General features: G+C 48.4%; 1 protein-coding gene across 1 annotated transcript in view; it reads right to left on the reverse strand.

Moving 5' to 3' along the window:
- lmx1bb (LIM homeobox transcription factor 1, beta b) overlaps positions 1-20539 on the reverse strand; it is a 40562-nt gene extending 20023 nt beyond the window's left edge. Inside the window, 2 exon segments of the mRNA XM_084023983.1 lie at positions 19601-19787; positions 20198-20539. Of these exon segments, the coding sequence (XP_083880109.1) occupies positions 19601-19787; positions 20198-20336 (326 nt within the window). The 5' untranslated portion in view covers positions 20337-20539.
- Positions 20540-20903: the final 364 nt, after the last annotated feature.

The raw sequence follows: 20903 nt of genomic DNA on the forward strand, positions 1-20903 counted from the left end.
AACTGAAGGCCGATCGCATCATTCAAATCAAGTCCACGCCAAGTGAGACGACGCCGCTGACACCCGGCCGGCTCCTCGAGTGCAGAGGAGAGTCTCATCCATAGGGACGCTCGCAGGCAATAACCCCCGCATGAGAGACAGACAGGTAGATTGAATAGAGAGACAGCTAGACAGGCAGAGATCAAGTCCAATCCCGCTGCCGTCATCTGGGCTGTGTGTGCGCTCACAGGTCAGGCTTAGATAATCTAATTCCTGGGCTTTTCCCACACACACACACACACACACACACACACAGAGAGAGAGAGAAAAAGCCAAGTGCCACTCAGGCGAAGTGGCTGTGGAGAGGGAGAGAGAGAGAGAGAGAGAGAGAGAGAGAGAGAGGGAGAGAGGGCTTGAATAATTATGAATCAGGGAGCTTAACCTTCTGGGGAGTTAATTTGAAGAGCACTGGGGATAGGGTAGTGGGACTCTTTATTTCCCTGGGGTGCCCCTAATGCCATTGTGAGGGAATGGAGAGATCAGGACACGCAGCAATATCGTGTCTGTTAGCCGCCATATGACGAGCTGACCCCCAGAGCGCCGCTCCACAATCACACCTGCCGTCATCGGGGCTAATTTGTTAAACATATCAATAGAGCTCCGCTGGCCTTTTCTCTGCCACACCGGACCATTGATCCAGCCGCTGAGTGACAACACCCCCCCCGCCCACCCCCCCCCCACCCTCATCCACATCCACATCAATCCACCGGCTTCCACTCTCTTCTTCTTCTTTCTTTGCAAGCAGGAACAAGTTGGATGAGCACAAATATATAAATCAAAATAATATCTGTTGGATCTCGTGCAACAGTTTCGTGCCAATCTGCCAGATATATATACGAGGCCGACTAAAAGCCTACTTACATCCATATCTGTGGTTTTATTCAAGCAGGAAGAGACACAAGAACTAAAAGGACGAGGCGAGACAAAGACAAGAGCGAGGTTAGATAAATCACAGCATGCACAGAAACATACTCTGCAGCCTTCGGCTCTGAGAGCTGGAATTCTAGTATTGGGAGGAAGAGGAGGAGGAGGAGGAGGAGGGGGGGGGGGGGCTCACCGGGAGAGTCTGCTGTCATGTTTGCAAGCAAGAGGTTGAGAGATTGGCTGGCAGAGAGAGGCTGTTGTGTGTGCAGCAACAGCATTAACAGCAGCAGCATTAACAGCAGCATTCACAGCAGCATTAGCAGCAGCAGCAGCAGCATTAACAGCAGCAGCATTAACAGCAGCAGCATTAACAGCAGCATTCACAGCAGCATTAGCAGCAGCAGCAGCAGCATTAACAGCAGCATTAGCAGCAGCAGCACCATGGCAGCAGCAGCAGCATTAACAGCAGCATTGACAGCAGCAGCAGCAGCAGCAGCATTAACAGCAGCAGCATTAGCAACAGCAGCACCATGGCAGCAGCAGACACACATCTGGATCCGGTTTGGGAGCTCAGACAGGCCGGTCTTCCAGGAGAATCTCTCTTTGATTCCGACTCCCACGGCCGCTCTAATTGTCATCCCTCATTATTTAGTCAAAGGTGGAGATGAATCATAAACTATTACAGACAAATGACAGGACACCCCCCCCCCCCCCCCCCCCCTCTCTCTGCCAGCTGATAAGGACCATGAATTTCAAACACGGCCCGAGTGCAAAACTTCTCATATCGTTAAGAATGGGGGAGGGGGGGGGGGTCTGATGACAGTCCTGATTAGAGAGACGGGATGCTTCCAAACCAGCCAATAAAAGCAGCGATGGCGGGGAATACTGCAGATAACACACTGAGAATCACAGCAGATGAGGAAATAAAACACTACACTGCAATTTTCTGTTTCTTATCACGTAAACTCATGGATTTGGACATGATTTAGAAAAACCAACCACACAGTTGACTAAATATTAGATATTCATGTATATAACCAGATTTTAAATGCTACACAGAGTGCCGGTGAGGACAGGCGTCAGATCCAGACCAGAACTGGTTTTGTGGACCTGCAGCAGATCCTCCTTCCTTTCATATGATGTGAGAGCGAGCCCCGTCTGTCATTCACAGATCCCTAAATCCTTCATTTCATCTTAATGTGAAGCCGACAGGAAGTTCTCCAAAATAAAGCTCCCTGTCTCGCTGCCTCCTCGGCCGTGACCGTCGTGTTCCATGAGAAGATGTTTATCAGCGGCTCCTCTCTCACTGCTTTCACTCTTTGGCTTTTTTATGGCGGCCATCATTCTCTCACCACCGGCCAAATGAGCCCCCCCCCCTCCATCAGATTAAGCAGCGTCTGATCCCGGGACTAATTGTGCACGTCCACTTAAGCGGCTGACAGGCCGGCGAATGAGGAGGCTCGCAGGCCTCGGCGGGCGCGACACTCATCCATCACAGCCTAACCGATCGCATCCCTCTGAAGGCTCAACGCGCTAACACCATTAGCTCGACTGCTGGGCATCTAACTAGCACATCACTCACGCAGGCTACATGCTAACAGCATTACGGCTAATGCTGCGCCCTCTAACTAACACATCCGTCATCGGGGCCCTCGGATCCTCACGTGGAGACACACTGATCTCGCCCCAGTTTCGCTTTTTGGCCTCTTTTTTTGCTCGCTAATTCGCTCGTTTGTCTCCGGAGATGAGGCGAACGCCACAGAAGAGAGAAGTTGTTTTTATTCGGTTTCACGCTGCCCACCAACAACAACAGATCCGGGGTTGAAGACTACACGCCTCTGTGAAGGGAGCCATTCAAATCAGATTATGATTTCATATTTCACAAAGACGGCACACCACCAGGATGGTTTTTAATTAGAAACAGAATCGGTCTAAAAAAAAAAACAAAAGGAGGAGAAAAGAAAGAATGGGGCACGGAGACAATAAAACGAGGAATGCATTCATCCATGCAATGATTCTCCAGCTTTATTTAAGATCTGTGCCAATGTGCTAACAGCATTAATGAAGTTATAAAGAATTATGAGGGGAAATCAAATTTGCCTCGCCACTTGAGCGCCACTAAAATGCCAAACAATAAACTACCAGATTGCAAATTAGATCAGTAAAAAATATCAAACACATTGCGGTGCAGAGGGAAAAAAAAAAAAAAATCCATAATTGCATTTAGTGCCTGGCGTCTCCTGGGGGAGGAGACACTAAAGATCATCAGCCGGCTACACGGGAGCCGCTATTGACAGAGCGGTAAAAATCGACAGGCTAACTAAATAAACACTCCAGGCTCCATTAAATATTCAACGGCTGAGATTTGACAGTGTAGCGTTGCCCGCCTCCCCATCGCCTCTCGTTGGCTTCTCTCTGCAGCACATCCTCTCCCCCCTCCCTCCCTCTCCTCCCCCCTCCTCCCCTGTGACTCCTGACAGCAATAAATGATGCGGTGCCTGAGGGCGACGCTCCAGTGGGAGACCTGGAAGGATCGAGCAGGAGAGCAAAAGAAATAAAGGGGAGACAGCCTATGACCAATGGCCATTAACCAAGGAGTGAGACAGGGCCCTATGACATCCGCTGACACCCCCGCACCGCCCCCCCCTCCTCTCAAACTCACACTGCAGCCTCCTCTCTCACAGCCGGGTTGTTTATGCACCAAATACGATGAAGACGAGGACCAGCAGAGAGGTGGTCACCTTCATCACAATCACAGTTTATCCCCGCGTGTTCGAAACCCAACACCCGGAAGCAGGTGGAGAAAAAAAACACCCCAAAAAAACCCCCACGCCTGCAGCCTCGGATCACACGCATTCATCTGCGGCGGCGAAGCCGAGGTTATGCAAATGAGAGATGACAGTGTTATTGTGCGAGGAATATCAATGGAGTAATTACTGTTCCATGTCGGGCTCTTGGCCCGCCGCCGCCGCTGCCGCCCCAGCCCCGGCTCGCTTCATTTCTCAGCCGCCCTCTCAGGGGAGAGATGAGCGGCGAGCTCTAGAGAGCAGAGCTAATAATGGCAGCGGCGGATACAGGGAGGGGGGGGGGGCTTAGACGAGCCCCGGGGTCCTCGCAGCCGCAGACTGCTAAACGTTAGCCGGGCGTCTCAGGAGAGCCCCCCAGCAAAGATGAAATGATTAAAAAAGAAAAAACACACAACAACACCGCCAGGCAACCTGACTGACAAGCTGACCATATATATATATATATATATATATATATATATATATATATATATATCCATCATCGGACGACCCCGTGACCTTTCAGGATGCTCGCTGCCTGACAACGACTCTTCAGAAATCAACACGATATTGCCAAGAAGTGCTGCGGTTGGTTAAGCAGCAGAAATGTGCTTCACATTGACACACGAGTTATTAAATGAATGGATTGAAGGATCAGGTGAGAGATCGCTGATCACAGAAGGATCCTGTAAGCACTTTGCTTCCCCGACACGCTCTGCCAGATCACAACGATCTGGTCCGGCTTCTTTCCAGCGACTTGGCCGACGTCCAATGAGTGAACTCCTCTGGCATGTGAGCTCGTCGACAAATTTAAAGCTTAAATTCACGTTTTGGAGGGGGTGGGGGGGGGGGGGCCTGTAAAGGCATCAACTTCATCATCTTTTATGTGAGCGATTGTCTAATAAATAAACATGCTACGAGGCCACAAGTTCACCTGACGGGAGAACAGCAACGCTGGAGAAAGAAAGTTCAAAAGAATGACGGCTGCTTCGGGCCCCGGGGCCGAGAATTAACATACCGAGAGAGATGAATGCTTCTCCCACACGCCTCGGCGAAACAGCAACCTAATCACTTTCCCTTCCTTTTCTGGAGAAACCAAAAGAATAAATCCCGTCGTTGTGTATTTCTTCATAATTAACGTGACGACATGCGACTGAATTCACCGAATGTTCAGAGTTTAGGAAGTAAACTAATGTATTAAAACTATAAAAAAAAATGTCTTTCTGCTGAAGGGAATGCAATCTGACTTTTTTTCGGGGGGAGGAGACTATACGATCTTATTAATGCTTCCTCACCCAGGATTAATATCTCGTTATGACTCTCCATTTACATATTACGGTCATTATCGTACCAATACTTTTATAATATTTGAGATATTAAAAGGGAGAGCATTGGCGTCTGAAGTGAAGGGGAGGGTCCAGATCAAATATTAATGAGGCCTAATCTGCATATTTAAAGAATGAAACGCTTCCTTGTCCATGAACAGATGATGAAAATAGTTGGTGATTATATTTCTGTGGATCTGTTAGTGGAATTAGTTTTCCTTTCATTTGTGGTCCTTCTGTAAAAAGCTGTCTCCAAACATCATGTTGGTTGTTTAGAGGACAATAACATCTCATTTAATGTGATGAACAAGTGACATAATAAGTAGACTGAATACTGACCATTGCATTGATACAAATATGGAGTTTACCACAGCTAGAAGGGGCTGGAAAAGCATGGAAATGCACCTTGAAGTGCTTGGAAAGTGCTCGAGTGTGACTTTGTGACCCTGTTCATAGTTCCAACACTAACCAGTGGAGCGTCTGCAGCCTCCTGGTATCTGCGTGGTGATCTCGGGCGTTCACGTCGCCCGGATGAATAAGGAGGTGGACGCGCTGCACTTGCACCTTCGCACCATTAGTTTCCAGGTCAGGTGCTCCTCTCCGCCGTCCGACACCTCATACGTCTCCGCGGGCCTCGACTTATCTCCACACTTATCTCCCAAGTCATAATTCCCACTTAAAGCTGCAGCCTCAAGGCAAAATAACACGGAGAGGACAGCAAGCTGGGTTAGGGTGGTACACCACTCCCACTGCTGCAGGACGAGGAGGAGGAGGAGGAGGAGGAGAGGAAGAGGAAGAAGGCAAAGGCGAAGGAGAAGACGAAGGAGGAGGAGAAGGCGAAGGAGGAGGAGACGAAGGAGGAGGAGGAGGTGAAGGAGGAGATGAAGGAGGAGAAGAAGGAGAAGGAGGAGAAGAAGGTGAAGGAGGAGATGAAGGAGGAGGAGAAGCAGAGAAACACTAAGCACTTTGGAAAAAGCTCATAAAGCTGAACTGATTCTGCTGTGAAAACACGGTGAAATGTATTTATTAGCCTGAATGCGACGCTGCAGCGAGGGTCGGGGGTCGGGGGGGTTTTAGTGAACGCGTTCAGCTAAAACAGTCAACTCAATCAGCGACTGGCGGCCGACGAGCGCCAGAGAAGAAAGCCGAGCCGAGGCCAACACAAGCCTCCTGTGTGACGCTGGATCGTTTCCTCGTAGAGAGCGAACCGGAGAATCACCCGGAATGAAAAAGTCAAACAGCATTTCCATCCCATCGGGAGAAAAGAACCAAAAAACGAGGTCTATTTGTGGTCTGAAGTCTCTATTGTTCTTCTTTTACTGGCCCGTTTTTTGTTTTTTTTGTGGATGTAAAAGTTTCACGGCAGTAAAAGAGCAGAAATCATAAATCTGATTTGTATGACTAACTGGCTCGTTCTGTTTATGATTCCTGTTTCGTTGCTTCACGTCCTCCTCGACAGAGCTTTGATCCCGCCGACCTCATGGATGCTCACCGTAAACACGTACCTCCCCAGGACGTTTTTATCACCCGCGGGCTCCATGCCAGGCGTCTGTGCGGAAACGACAGATAAAACTCAAGCCGTTTACCAGCGAAAAGGAGGGCAAAGAGGACGTTTACAAAAAAACTAAAACCGGCTCCATGGACCCCTCTGGTTCTGGTCTGGGTTGTAGATCGTTTGGCATGAAGACATATCAGACTAACGGGACTATCTCACCATCGTAATGAGAGGAGCCTCATGTTTTGGATTGCAGATCACCAGTGTGATGTCATGAGAACATCCCGTTATTCTGTCGACCGATCTCCACATGCAAGCAGATAAAAAGCCCACGCTGCTTCTGGGTCACATACTGATTATTTAGATCGCATTTTTGGAAATATTTAAAACACACACACACACACACACACACACACAGCCACCCGTGAATGGTTGCCAGCGATGTTTCTTTGAGCAGGAGACCACAGGAATTGTTTATCGCTGCGGATCAGAGTGACTAATCAGAAGCAGGCCGATCCTCCGTGAACCTGTACGAGGTCGAGATGAAACCCAACGTGCCACGGCATGACCCTCTCCACCTCCTCCTCCACCCCCGGGTCCAGGTCCAGGTCCAGAAGGGGACCGTCATGACGTCCTGCGGCTCCGGCGAGACTACAAAGACCACGAGGACCGTGCCTTACTCGACACAAATGTTCCCTTTTGGTTCTGGTTTCGCCGGCCCCGCCCCCTTTATCTTAATAATTAGCAGATAATGCATATTCTTTCCAACCTTCACTCTCGGGGCCGCGGGTTTGCTTCACATCAAAGACGCCAAAAACAAATCATTATGGTCAATTAAGAAGAATAAAGCGAGGTTAAGAAGTTTCCATGAACATTTGCCAAAGCACCATTAAAAGTTACGGGGGCCCACGTTGGTCAGCACAGTGGGAGTACGACATGGTACACTGTGTAGGGCCTCCTCCTGGGCCCGGGGCCTCATCCTGGACCCGGGCCTCATCCTGGACCCGGCCATCGCTTCAAAAGAAGAAGCCGCCGCCGCACGCCGGGAGGGAAAAGCACCACGAGACAAAAACCGTAAGAAACGTAACGCTCCATGTCTCCCAGTTAGTTACGCAACGCTCCTCCGATACAAACAACAACATGACACCCTGCAGGAATGAGCGGCGTGGAGCCGAGGCGGTGGCGGAGACGCTTGGTGGCGGCCGCCATAGAAGTGATGGACGTCTGCAGGCCGTGAGGGATGTTTCACAGCCACTCGAACGCTTGTCAGAGCAGTTTATTACTTCCGTGAAATATCTGCCGAAGAGGAGCCATCGAGCAGAAAGAAAGCGCTCTCAGAGCCGGCGGTGTAAATCTCTTTTAATGCCGCTGATCCGCCGCGTTAGTGCCGCTTCCAGAAAAGCTGCTCGCCGTCTCCGCCGTCTCCGCCTCCCCACGGTTCCCTCATTACGGCCACGAGGAGAAACGGCTACCTTCGCTCACTCCGCCGTCTCAAATATTGCAAAGTAGAAGCGTTTTTCTAAGTTATAACTGCAGGGGCTTCGTCTGCCAAGAGCCTGTCGCTTACACCCCCCCCCCCCCCCCCCCCCCTGTATTCCTGTGGCTTGGTTGGGAGACGAAGTCACGAAGCCAAAGTTGTGATGTTGACGTATAAACTGGATATGGATATTCGTGCTACCACGCGGGACATCTCGCTACTTAAAGACTTGATCGAGAAATCCTCATTTTGAAGAAGAAGTGTTGGTTTTTCTTCTCCTTCTACTTTCTTCCACTAAGGATTCTGACATCCCCCCCCTCCCCCGTTTCTCCCCCAGGTTAGGTTAGTTCCTGGTGGGATGTTTTTGTGCAGAGAGGCCACTTCTCTTTCTTATCTTCCTGTCATCTCAGTGGGACGGCAGGCCACGACTCCGTCTCTGGCTCCAGAACCACAGGCTTCCCCCGGACACCGACCGCCGCTCCACGCCGCCGCGCTCTCTGAGAGCGCCGTTGTTTAGGGCGTGTCACAGCTTATTAGCGCCAGAATGTGTGAAAAAACCAGAGCTGGATGAAAGACTACTCGCTGGAAAAAAAAGGGGGTTTGTTTCGCTCGTCTTGAGTGTCGGCAGCGCTGGTTTTTACCACACGAGGCAGCGCAGGGAGAAGTCTTTCTGTGATTGACACTTATCCGTTACCATAGCGATACTCTTCATAACACCCTCATAGCCATAACTATGTTTCTAGAACTTTCTCTGCTAAATATAATATACATGTTTATTATATTTTCCTGAGATGACAGCTCATAATGTAAACAGTCTTTTACTTAATAATGAAACACTCATTCTACCACCAAACTTAACAGTTTACACTTTCTTTAAATGTTCATCAGCTCATTTTAAAAATATGACTTCATCCAGGATCAACTCTTCACATCGGTGTAAATTAGATCCACTCAATTAACTTATTCAAAAAGAAGCCACTTTTACAGCTGGTTTGTTTGCTGACGAGTAATAAAGCATTCTCTATTAAAACGCTATTCCTTACATTCTCAAACCGGGGCTTCATGACATCACTTCCTGCTAACTTCTGTGGGTTTTAACTGAATATACACCTGTAGGATAAACTCTAGTACGTGTCTTCATTTCAACGTGATATTAATGATCATATTAATGATACAGGAGTGATGTTACAGCGGTTGTTAACAATAATTAAACTGTCAGTAATTAGGGCGGTTTGGTGAAGTTTGCGTCTCTAATGAGCCTCATAAAATAAATCTTCAAAATGAACAAGTGTCAACCTGTTTTTAGGTGGATTTTAAATTCCAGAATAAAATATATATGGCAGAGAACACAGAGTTCACCCCATCGGTGCTGACTCCAGATCTGTCCCCTGATATCTTATATCTCTGTCACTAGTTGCTCTTTAGGTTTTCTACAATATTTCCCCCTAGCAACGGCTGCAGCGCCCCCTAGTTACAAGGACCCCCGGGTGTGATCGCTGATTGGAAGCATGTTGACGTGACCCTCAGCACGGTTTACAGCCGGCGATGACGACCTCCACAGCCAATAGGAAACATGCAAACAGATGGGTCTGAAGAGGAGCCGGGCCGGCGGCCGGCGGGACTCGGTGCTGTGTGTGAGTTGTGGCGAGGCTGAACCCTATAATAAAAGCATGAATGGCAGCGTGTGTGTAGATAGGCCCTCACATAGACATACTTGTGGGCAAGAAGAAAAACATACAGTGCGTACCGAGGCGCTGGACCTGCATGCAGCCCGGAGAATGTTAATAAGGATTATGGTTAATGCACTTAGAATATTCTTCGCTAAAAAAGTGTTTTTTCCCCTCGCCAGTCTTTGAAGAGGCCGAGGCTTCTGCCAACAACACCAACTCTCCTGTTTATGTTGCGAAGAGGAGAGAAAAAAATGTCAAATTTAAGCAAAAAAAAAAGTGCGGCTAAAATAAGTGGGAACCCTCGAGAGGAGCAGATAGAAATTCCTCCTCTGTCAGACCGAACCAGGCCCTGAGTGCTGTAATAATTCCCGGAGCATGTAAGCCATAAAGGGATGCTGATGGCGGAGAGCGTGCCGCGACCCCGCCGACCTTACGCCTGCTGCCTGGCCTCTGGTTAGTGTAAGCGGCATCCAGCTGAAAGCTACCAGAGGCCTTCATGTGTACGTGTGATGTTTCCAAGGAGAGATGGACCAATTAATCTGATTACAGTCGCAAATCCTCCGACATGTGTAGGCCTGTCTGTGGCCATGTGTGGTGCAGATGGGTAAGTGTGTGTGTGTGTGTGTGTGAAGCAGATAAGGTGATACGAGTGAAGGTATGGCTCCGTGCATTCAGAATCACGGAGGAGAATAGATCACCCGCAAGGCTTCTAAAATATCACATTATGCAAACGTTTATCAGGGTGATGAATGGAGATTTCTTCTTTCCAGTAAAAAAAATAAATACAATGAAAACAAAGGTTTCCAGGGAGCGTGAGCGGTTCTTCCTCGGAAGTCAGAATGCGACAGTTAAAAGTACCTGAAATGAAATATGGGTGAAATAGGAAACCATCTGTCAGAGCGTCCGCGGTCTGTTTAAGAACACAACGCGCAGCACTTACGGCTTTTAAACAGCCCTCCTTTTTCACCGCGATGAATATGCTGTTCTGAGAGGGGCCATCATTTCATTTGATTTTTTTTTTAAAGCCAGAGATCCGAGTCGGTCGCTCGCCGTGTGTTTGCCCCGCCGAGGGAGGAGGGGGGGGGCAGAACGAGGAGCTGACAGACAGGCCCTGATACTGCACTTCCACCACAGGCCAATCCCCAGCTAACCCCTGTGCTGACAGCCAGGATGTAGCACTCATCCACAGGCCACAGCCCAGGCTCTGGGGCCCGGGAAAGGAGAGCATGGAGAGCAGGGAAAAGGCCAGTCTGCTGATGATAGAAAGGGGGGAGGAGGAGGAGGAGGTGGAGGAGGAGGAGGAGGAGGTGGTGGTTTGGGTGGCACGCACCACTTTTCTGCCTCCAGAGCAACACGACCGGGAGGAGAATCCACAGACTGTGTCGCCTGCCAACAGCATGTCCAACGCTTGGCCGGGCGACAGAGCCGCTGCACGCACACACACACACACACACACACACACACACACACACACACACACACATGCACACACACGCAAGCACAGTCACGCAGGAATGCGAGAGACACGATCCGAACGCAAAGCGAAGCTGGAACCTATAAGACACCATACGATAAACACGGCCCGCTTTGAGAGACTGGGAGACACATTCACACCACAAAGTGGCATTTCCCCCCGAAACCAGACTTTCTGGTTACTTCACAGATTCTAAATGTGAAAAGCGAGCCCGTCCAACACAGACATAACAGATGACATTGTGTTTCCCCGACAGAGAGCCGTTACTGACAGCACGAGTCATGTGAAACATTCATCTGGATAATTGCACCGGCAGAACTAACATTCGGGGGTAGATAGATGGATGTGCTTTGATATGAATATGACCTCATCATTCCCCGCTACTTGTTGTGAAGTCTCAGAAGAACCCCGAAGGCGGCGGGGTCGATAAATAATACAGTCCTGGTCTGTGTGATGGAGGTCGGCGAGGCCACCGGTGACCCCGGCTGCACGCTGCGACTCAGAGCCAGAGCTGTCTCTCCAGCTGGGATCACAACACAAACGTCGGGGCTCTGGTTTCAGAGCAGCACTCTGGCCCCGGGGTCTAACCTCCCCCCCCCCAGTGAGGACTGGGCCTGCAGGGCTAAAAACGCTAAAAGGCAGACAGGCACCCTAGGGGTCAGCCAACCCACCACTCTCAGTAGGAGGCAGCGACAAGCGAGGAGGCCAGGAGACTGATGGGAGCTGCCTCCGACCCAAAAAGCTCCTCTAGCTGAGTTCGGGTTTGCATCAAGCCGCTCGTCTACTGAGCTATTTCTGTTCTACGGGGTTTCCAGGGAAGCGGCCCCGGAGGCGGATTCTGTGCATAAATAATGTGCCACGAGGGCCACGAGGTTGAATCAAACAATACTATGTTTTTTTTATAAGATGAATGGAGCGAACGGCAACACATTTTTCTTATCAAGGCGAAGCGAATAGAAAAATCTCCATCTTGAGAGTTCACGTATGAAAGAGCTTCGTGTTTTATCCCCGTATCCATCGTTTGTGCAGCGTGCAACGAGACGCAGGATTTACAGGGAAGACGTATGGAGGCGGCTTTCTGGGAAACATTAATATCCAACCGGCAGAGGGGGGGGGGGGGGGGGGGTACAGACGATCAGTATCTGGGCATAGAAGCTGCTGATAGCATGCAACTCTCCTGTTTGCCACCGTTTTTGTGCAGAACATGACGTCTGTGTTCCAGCTGTCCTGCAGGACATCGGGGCCGGGTGTCTGGAGACGAGGCCGAGACGGGCAAGTCATCTTCTCTGCACACACACACACACACACACACACACACACACACACACACACACACTCCCCCTGTCATCATGGCTGCACTGCAGATTCTCCACATCTGCCTTGCCTTACACCGCTCCGACCGAGCCCCCGTCATCTCGGCCTCTACCCTCCCACGTCTCCACTCCCCCCATCAGGATCATCCAAATATTTCCCCTCGCTGCTTTTTGAAGCTTCCATGGGTCACGGGACCTCGTGCACAAATCACGCTGGCTTGCCGTGGGAGGGGGGGGGGGGGGCGAGAGTCAGACGCATAGAAACTCAATCTGCACTGTTTTCATACGGGGGTTACTCCTCTCGCCGAGGCAGCCATCACCAATCAGCGGCGGCCTCTAAACAGCGAGGTTCTCCCTCGCTGTAGATGGCGGTCCTGGCAGCTGATTTCAACCATATTCCCCAGCCGCGCCGGGGGGAAGAGGCGGGGAGTAAATTCACAGAGCCTGACAGCCTGCAACGGTTTAACACGGGGGTTAGCCCCCAAATACATAGCTCCGGGTTTATGTTGATGGATGGATAACCAAATCCATCTCATTGTTTGCAATAAAACATAGATGTTGGTTTTTACACCGTGACACCACACTCACTACGCCGCTGAATTATGATCCGCTGCACTAAAGAGACAGAACTCAGTCAGACGGCAGCTTCTCAGCTTGGAAACAACAAACTGGAACACAGGAGGATAAAGGAGACCCGTCGACGGGCCGGGATGTGTCGGGATGTGCCGGCGAGGAGCGTCCCCACCTGCAGAGCAGCTCGGGGTGCTGGGCAGGAATCTGCAAGTGCTGGTTAAAGTAATCACATTGGTTTCACTGCATCTGATCTGCAGTCTAACAGACTTCCAAACAGTTGAATGAGTAAATAAAGTGCCCCGGGGGACTCCCGCCGGAGATGGATTACCACCAGAGTGCACACACAAAAGGGAGCCCAAGCCCCACAACCCCGATGGGAGCCGCAGACAAAAGGCCCCGGCGCTGGACCTCGACCAGGGGACCGGCAAACTTTATTAATCTCACCCTAGACTCACCCTCCCGCCACCGGCCGGGGCCCTCGCTGCCGGACGAGCAGGGGCGACGGAGATCCCGGGGATCGGACAGGTGGGAGCGAGCGTTTTTAACGTCATGCTGAAGATGCACACATGTGTGAGTGTGTCCACTCGAGTGCTTAGACCACATGGGATGAGTCTCATGCTCACTTGGCTGTGGAGGTCTGGAGGGGGGGGGGGGGGGGGGGGGGGGTGCTAAGGGCCGTGGCATTCGCCCCCCCCACCCATCCCAACCCCGGCTCCCATTCTTCACTCCTTTTTCTGGGCCCGACACAAATAAAAGGATTAGGAGCCCCCGTTTCCGTCAGACCCTCCATTCAAGACAAAGCAGCGAACCGGCTTAGTGTCACACTTAATGATAAAAGTGCAAATCTCTGTCAGTCACTTTTTGAGCAGGAATACCGGTATTTGGGGGGCTAATCTCATTTGATGAAGATTAAAAAGAAGAAAAAAAATAATGTGTATCGGTACAAACATCTATACTGGGAGACTGAAATCAGCGTTAGATTAGAGACAAAGAAAGAAAAAGAGAGGAAGCAACACACACAGGCCAACACCCTTACACACACACACACACACACACACACACACACACACACCCCGGGGTGGGTGTGTGTGTGTGTGTGTGTGTGCTCTGCCCATTGCCATGCAGAGCCAGAATGTGTGACGCGGGTGTGAGAGTAAGTCTTGGGCACACAACAGTCTGAATGCAGCACTTGCCACTATGATGCCAGTCCTCTCGGGTGTATCTGTGAAAAGCCTACGTGTTGGAAAAACATTCCAGAGCCGGATCACATATACACAGTTTGGGGCCAGCAGCGCCGCCGCCAGCCAGCAGCCGAGGCTCGATTTCTCATGCACGTTCGACCAGGAGCCTCTGGAAAGACACGAGTGTGGGGCTATTTCCATTCACCAGACAACACACACGACAAGCCTCCATTAAAAACCACCATTCTGTTCACCTTAAAAGGATATTCACACTGAATAAAAACATAAAAATAAGAAATTTCAAACCTAATCTGGCAAATTGAAATTGAGATTGAAAACATTCGCTGAGTGAGTGTATTTCTCGGTTGAGAAACCGATTTAGCCAAAATCTAATTTGTAAATTGCATTTAATGGGTTTGTGGTTTGCTTTTTTTCTTTTTTTTTTGTTGTTATGAAGAGTTGTCACGCTGTGAAAATAAACCTGAAGGCCCGTTGGACTCGGAGCCAGTAATGAAAATCACCACGTAGCTGAAAAGCCGAGGGCTTCCTCTCCACCGTCGTGATTAGCGCTCCCGGCTGACTGACAGTCCCATGGCCGCCCAACAGCCGGCTCCAACAGATCAGCTTCAATTGTGGCTACCAACAAATTGCATGCTTGAGTTCCTCTGCTATCATCCAGTGTAATGTGAGCACACCCGGCAGATCCTCACACACACACACACACACACACAGCCACAGAGACCTCTTTCCACATCCCTCGCCACCAGTCTGGCCTCTAAAGTGGTGATGGGCATTACCGTGGCTGAGCCTCTGTGGCTTCCCAGAGCATCCTGCAAAGTGCTTTGTGCTCCAGCTGCTGCTGCATACTCAGTCAGACACTACTATATTACTATACTACTATACGAGTACACTACTGTACACACACACACACGGCTTCCACTCATTTATAGCCAAAACAGACGGAAGAAACGCCCTCATAATACAGGGTCGCCCATAAACCTGGAAAGACAATAAAGATCTATCTATCTATCTATCCATCTATCTATTTACCTACCTACCTACCTACCTACCTACCTACCTATCTATTTACCTACCTACCTACCTACCTTTAATTCCACCTGGGTTATGTGGACACGTAATGTGAATCATTGCAACCAAAAGTGATGACTGATGACATTTAAATAATAGAATAATAGAATAATAGAAGAAACAGAGGATCTTTATGTGTAAAAACCCTGGTGAAATCACCTGATTTCATGACACGATACAAAAACCATCCAAGTGAACACAAACAGAAGGCTTTCCTAGATGTAACTGGTGCAAAGAAATGTATAACGGCTCTGTTCATATATACAAAAGGGTAAGACGATACGTTTGAATCAAATATTTATGGCTCGGAGGACTATTTGTGGGAACCGGAAAAGGACACAAAAACAGAGAATCCAAGATGGAGCTAGTGATGCAAATAAATAGCACGCCAACAGGCCCTTTAATGGGTCTGAGTATGTTGGGGGGGGGGGGGGGGACAGTTAGCAAAGCGTGAGATGACAGATGATGCATCCTCGTACGCTGCTGGGACAGGCCGAGCCGTGTTGACTTAAAACCCAATACTTCCTTGCAGAGGAACGGGGCCGTTCTTGTGCCGAGCACTAAAACATCCCAGCAAGCTGAAGCAATATTATCTGGCTTAGTGTTTCTAACATTAGATTTGTCTCTCTGCAGAGGTCCTTCTTTTATTTAAACCCAGGAGCTAGGCCGGAGAGGACTTTTAGCCTTTTTAGGGAGAATTTAAGAAACATTAAAAAAGAAAGTGTAGCTGGAAGTCGGCTCAGGGCTGCTGGTGAAGCCTTCAGCAGGACGGAGGAGCGTCTTTTAATTAACTGCTAAACTACACAGCCGGGTCGACGACACCAAGCACACCCTCGCTTTGTTGTTTTTTTGGGTTGTGTGTACGAGCGTTTCACAAAGTGCCAGGCCACACGGGAGTGCCCGAGTAAAACACACACTTGGTGAGCTAACACAGAAAGACTAGCCGTCAGCATCTATCCGGCTACACACACCACACGCACACACACACACACACACACACACACACACACACACACACACACACACACACACACACACACACACACACACACACACACACACACACACACACACACACACACACACCGCTGCAAGAGTCCCAAGCACAAGCTAATTAAAAAACAACAATTTCACAGGAGGGCACTCCAAACATTTGTAAAAAAGCAGCTCTCAGCACACCGGGGGATCGTCCTGCAGGTTCTAGGGGGAGCTCGGCTTTTATGGCTTCATCACCGCTGGTGTTTTTCTACTACTCATACTACCGTGACCTGAATTTTAATTTTTGCTTACTGCACGAGAATTAAAAAAAAATTGTAATAAAAAAATAAATAAAAATCTGCATGCTGGTGTATTTGAGTTAGAAATTCAGGCAATAATGCAAGAATGTAAAAGTTTATAGAGTACAGTGGGTGGAGGAGGAGGAGAGGTGGTGTATGATGGAGGTTAGTTAATGTTATGTTTGGTGGATGGAGCCCGTGGCCAGCTTGTAACGCGGCGGCGGTCCATTACAGGGGTGTTGTCACACACTCTGGTCAGAGCGATCGGCCTTATTACACGGCTGCTTTCAAACATCTGCCTCCTCGGCGAGAGGGAAGGTCTCCCTCGGGAGAAAAGATCTCCCTCCTTCTAATGATGTATAATTGACCTCCAAACACCAGGGCACAACACACTCTCTCGGGGTGGTGTAATTCCACTCTGCCTCCTACATACCGCCCGTCTCGTTGCAGCTTGTTCCTCCTCCACGGCTGATGGCTGCCGCCCAAACTGACAGCTCTGCCTGTTTGCCTTCAATTCCATCAAACTTCTTTTGAAATATTCTCACATAAAAAAAGGCACTATTTCCTCTTCTGAAATATATGCAATTCTATTCCCCTGCCCTTCTGGAAAACGCTGTTTTTTTCTATATTCTATATCCTGAATCTTTAAAGAGATAAAAATATATATATTCTATATTCTGCTTCTTGTGCGACGGTGAAGCCGGGTCAGCGGTGTAAAAAGAGGAGGCCAGTATAATCCAATCTTGTTACTATATAATTGCACTATATGGAGCCGGTGTGTTGAACTGTGTTGGTGGGAGGTTTAATAACACGGTACACAATTGTTTTCCCCCGTCTGCACTTAAACCTGTTCCAAAGGTGGGAAAAAAAGACTGCTTGCCAATTCCTTGATTTATTATCGCTAGTGAGAGCTGATTACGGGGCATGAATCAGTTGCTGTAGGAATGTAATTAGGCACGAAGACCTCTGTAAGGCGAGGAGCTCTCTACACAGCCCAGAGCAGTTTGTGGGCTGACAAATGCATCTTAAATGGGTGTCATAAAAGTCAAAAAGGTGCCAATTACATCTTTAAGTATCCCATCAATAGAGGAAAAAAGGAATAAACAAAAAAAGAAAAGGGATCCCTGTGTCTGTGTGATGGACGGACCCTCCAGCTAGCGTTTAACCTGGGAGGGGTAACAACAACAACTTCAAAAAAAAAAGAAGAAGGTGTGGAGGAGGAGGAGGGCGAAGAATTAAAAAGATGTGATGAATAACGGTGTGTGAGCAGGACGTCACCCAGCAGGACGCCGTGTTCGGCTGAACCACACAAGCTGCACCAAATCTCCAAAAAGTGGATTATTATGGAAGCAAAAAGAAATCTTTACCTCTTCACAGCATAAATAAATAAATACAAATCTAACTCCACAACAAGAAGGAGCTCCGCGTCTCGGACCGTCTCGGCTTGCAGTCACCTCTGAGCCGTGACGCCGTGTCTCCGGTATCCCATAGTTACCGCTATGAATCCCCCCCCCCTCTATTGTTATCGGCCGACCGCCGCCGTCACAAAGCCGGGTGAAAAGGCACGCATGGCAATAGATGTAACCCTTTGTCGCCTTGCAAGGTGTCTAGCAGAGAGCTATAATGTCCCGGTAATCGAAGGAGAATCGCTCAAAAGGCCGGACACAAAAAGCTGAACATTTAGTGACAAGCATGAAAAAAGGCGTCCATGCGATGAGAAACACAGGAGCACCCCGGGGTGCTGGCAGGTCCCAACCCTTCAGCACTGCAATATTTACCTCACTGTATCATCTGTGCAGATCATATTTCAATGTATTAAAGGTATCTCCTCTAAAGGCCACGGGCCTCATTTAGAAAGGTTATTAACTATAAAAACAAAAAAAGAACAAGAGGGAAAATATCTACATTATCATTTAATTAAGTGTTATTTTTTGTTGTTTTAATATTATTTATTATGTTGTGTTTTTTTAAGTTGGCTGAATAAATTATACAAATTATGATTTACATCACATTAGTCTGGTGTTTTTATTACACTCAAAAATAAAACGAAATAAGTTGTTTTTATAATATATATATAAATATATATTTTGAAACGGTGAAATTTAACACTAAATTACATTTATAGTGTGTATATAGTAAATAGTGTGCGCGTGTGTGAGTCACGTGCGCAAATGCCTCGCCGTGTAACTATTTTTACTCACTAAAAGCGTCGCGTGTTCGGCTGTAAGTCACTTAATAAACGCGCAAGTTGCGTTTCATTAAACTCGTTAAATCTCGTGCAGCAAAAACACGTCATATACAATTCAATGAAATACCCTAAAATAAATATGAAAACTGCAGAAAATATTGCATTAAATTAAAACAAATTCAAACACACGATATAACAGTGATTTAAATTAAATCAAGATTTTTCTTCCAACGTGATTTCGGTAAAAATCCAGACTGAGGCCGCTCGGAAAAATAAACTCAAACTGCGCTTCTGATGATGTTTCCCACATTTCTTCTTCTTCTTCTTCTTTTAATGAATCTGAAGCGTCTGATTGTGATTTTTTTGTTTGGGTCGGAAATGATTGCAGGCAGGAAATAGCTCAAAGTGTGCGACATAATAATAACAAATAAAAGATGAATAAAGTCATAAACGTCGAGGCTGTCGGCCGACACGTTGCCGGGCCTGAGTGCCATCACAGACACACCGCGGCAACACCAGCATCACATGACAGCAACATCCACACATCCACTCACTACTCAGTCTTTGGCTGAATTCATACCCATATTAATATATATATATATATATATATATATATATATATATATATATATATATATATATATATATATATATATATATATAAATATAATAAATAAGGCAGAATTCAAATAACTTCACAGCAACATGTGAATGTCACACACCGAGGCCTCCAGCCCCCCCCCTCCCAAAAAACCCTGATATCCTTGTTTGTCTTTTCTGTGAAATCACCGTGAAGAGACGCAGAAAGAGAGAGAGAGCGGTGATATCGGTAGAGAGAGGTAGACTTACTGCTGGTAGTCGTGTTTGCAGTAAAGTTTCCGTTCTCGGAAGTAGCAGCTGGTGGTGAGCGGCTGCTGACACACGGTGCACTGCAGACACTCCTCGTGCCACGACGAGTCGTTGACGCGCATCAAGAAGCGGTCGGAGATCGGCCGCTGGCATCCTTCACACACCGACGGATGGTGACAGTCGCTCCCTGCGTGGGGGACAAGAGACACGGCGGAGGCCCGTCAGAGGAGCCGGGGAGAGGAGAGGAGGCCTGGGGGTCAGAGAGCTGCTGCTGCTGCAGGGGGAACTCTCCAAAAAGTCCCATCATAAAGAAATCAACTGGTGTTTAATTTAATAAAACATAGAGAATTTAATGGATGGATTTGATGAAGGCCTCCAGGTCACATCCATCCTCCAGCCTGGTTCACGTTCACAATTACATAACAATAAAAGTGTGTTTTTTATTATCTCCACTATTATAGTTTAATCCACCGTGTGTGCGTAAACTTTTTTAATATAAAAAACATTCACTGTTTGACATCACACACTGATCTTATTATTATATTTATTTTAGCTTTTATTAAGTAGATAAAATAAATGAAAATAATAAAAACTTACCGAGCATTACACCCAGCGTGGCTTGTCCCGATCGCAGCGGGTGATCCTCGATTTTTATGCCGTCCAGCATGATGCACGTCTCGGGCTGTTCCCCCGTGGAGAGGCGCTCCAGTGACACCAGACCTGTTGCAATATCCATAAGAAGACGGTCAGAGTCGGCAAGAGAATCCGGGAGCAACACTAAAAAAAAAAAACTAAAAAACTTCGTGCGGAGGACTCGAGGCTTGGAGGAAGAAGTTCCGCCTGCAAAACTGAGGAAAAACAGATGGAAATGCGCGTAAAAGTCAGGTTTAAAGACGCGGCGACGCGGATCCAAGCACCGGTGCGTCAGGAAGACGCGCGCGCGGACACAGAAAGGAGCACGAGGAGAGGTGGAAGACAAGAGTCACCTGTTCGGATCGCTTTTATCTGGTCGTCCTCGCGCCGACGGGAGGAAGAAGACTTTTCTTCACGCGCGTGGTTAAAAAAAAAAAAAAAAAAAAAAAAGGTGCAGCAACAACAACCTTGACAACAAATCCCACAACCCCCCAAAAACACAGGCAGGAGTGAAACGTGCGCGAGCTGTCCCGGCTGTGACTGTGTTGGTGGACGTGCAGCGGAGACAGACGGACAGACGGTCGGTTGGTCGGTCGGTCGGTCGGTTTGTGCTCCTGTCGCTGCTGCTGCAAAAAAAAGTCTGAGATCCAGATTGAAGCGAAGTGGATCC

This window comes from Eutrigla gurnardus, assembly GCF_963514095.1.
Source record: "Eutrigla gurnardus genome assembly, chromosome: 13".
In the NCBI taxonomy this organism is placed as follows: Eukaryota; Metazoa; Chordata; class Actinopteri; order Perciformes; family Triglidae; genus Eutrigla; species Eutrigla gurnardus.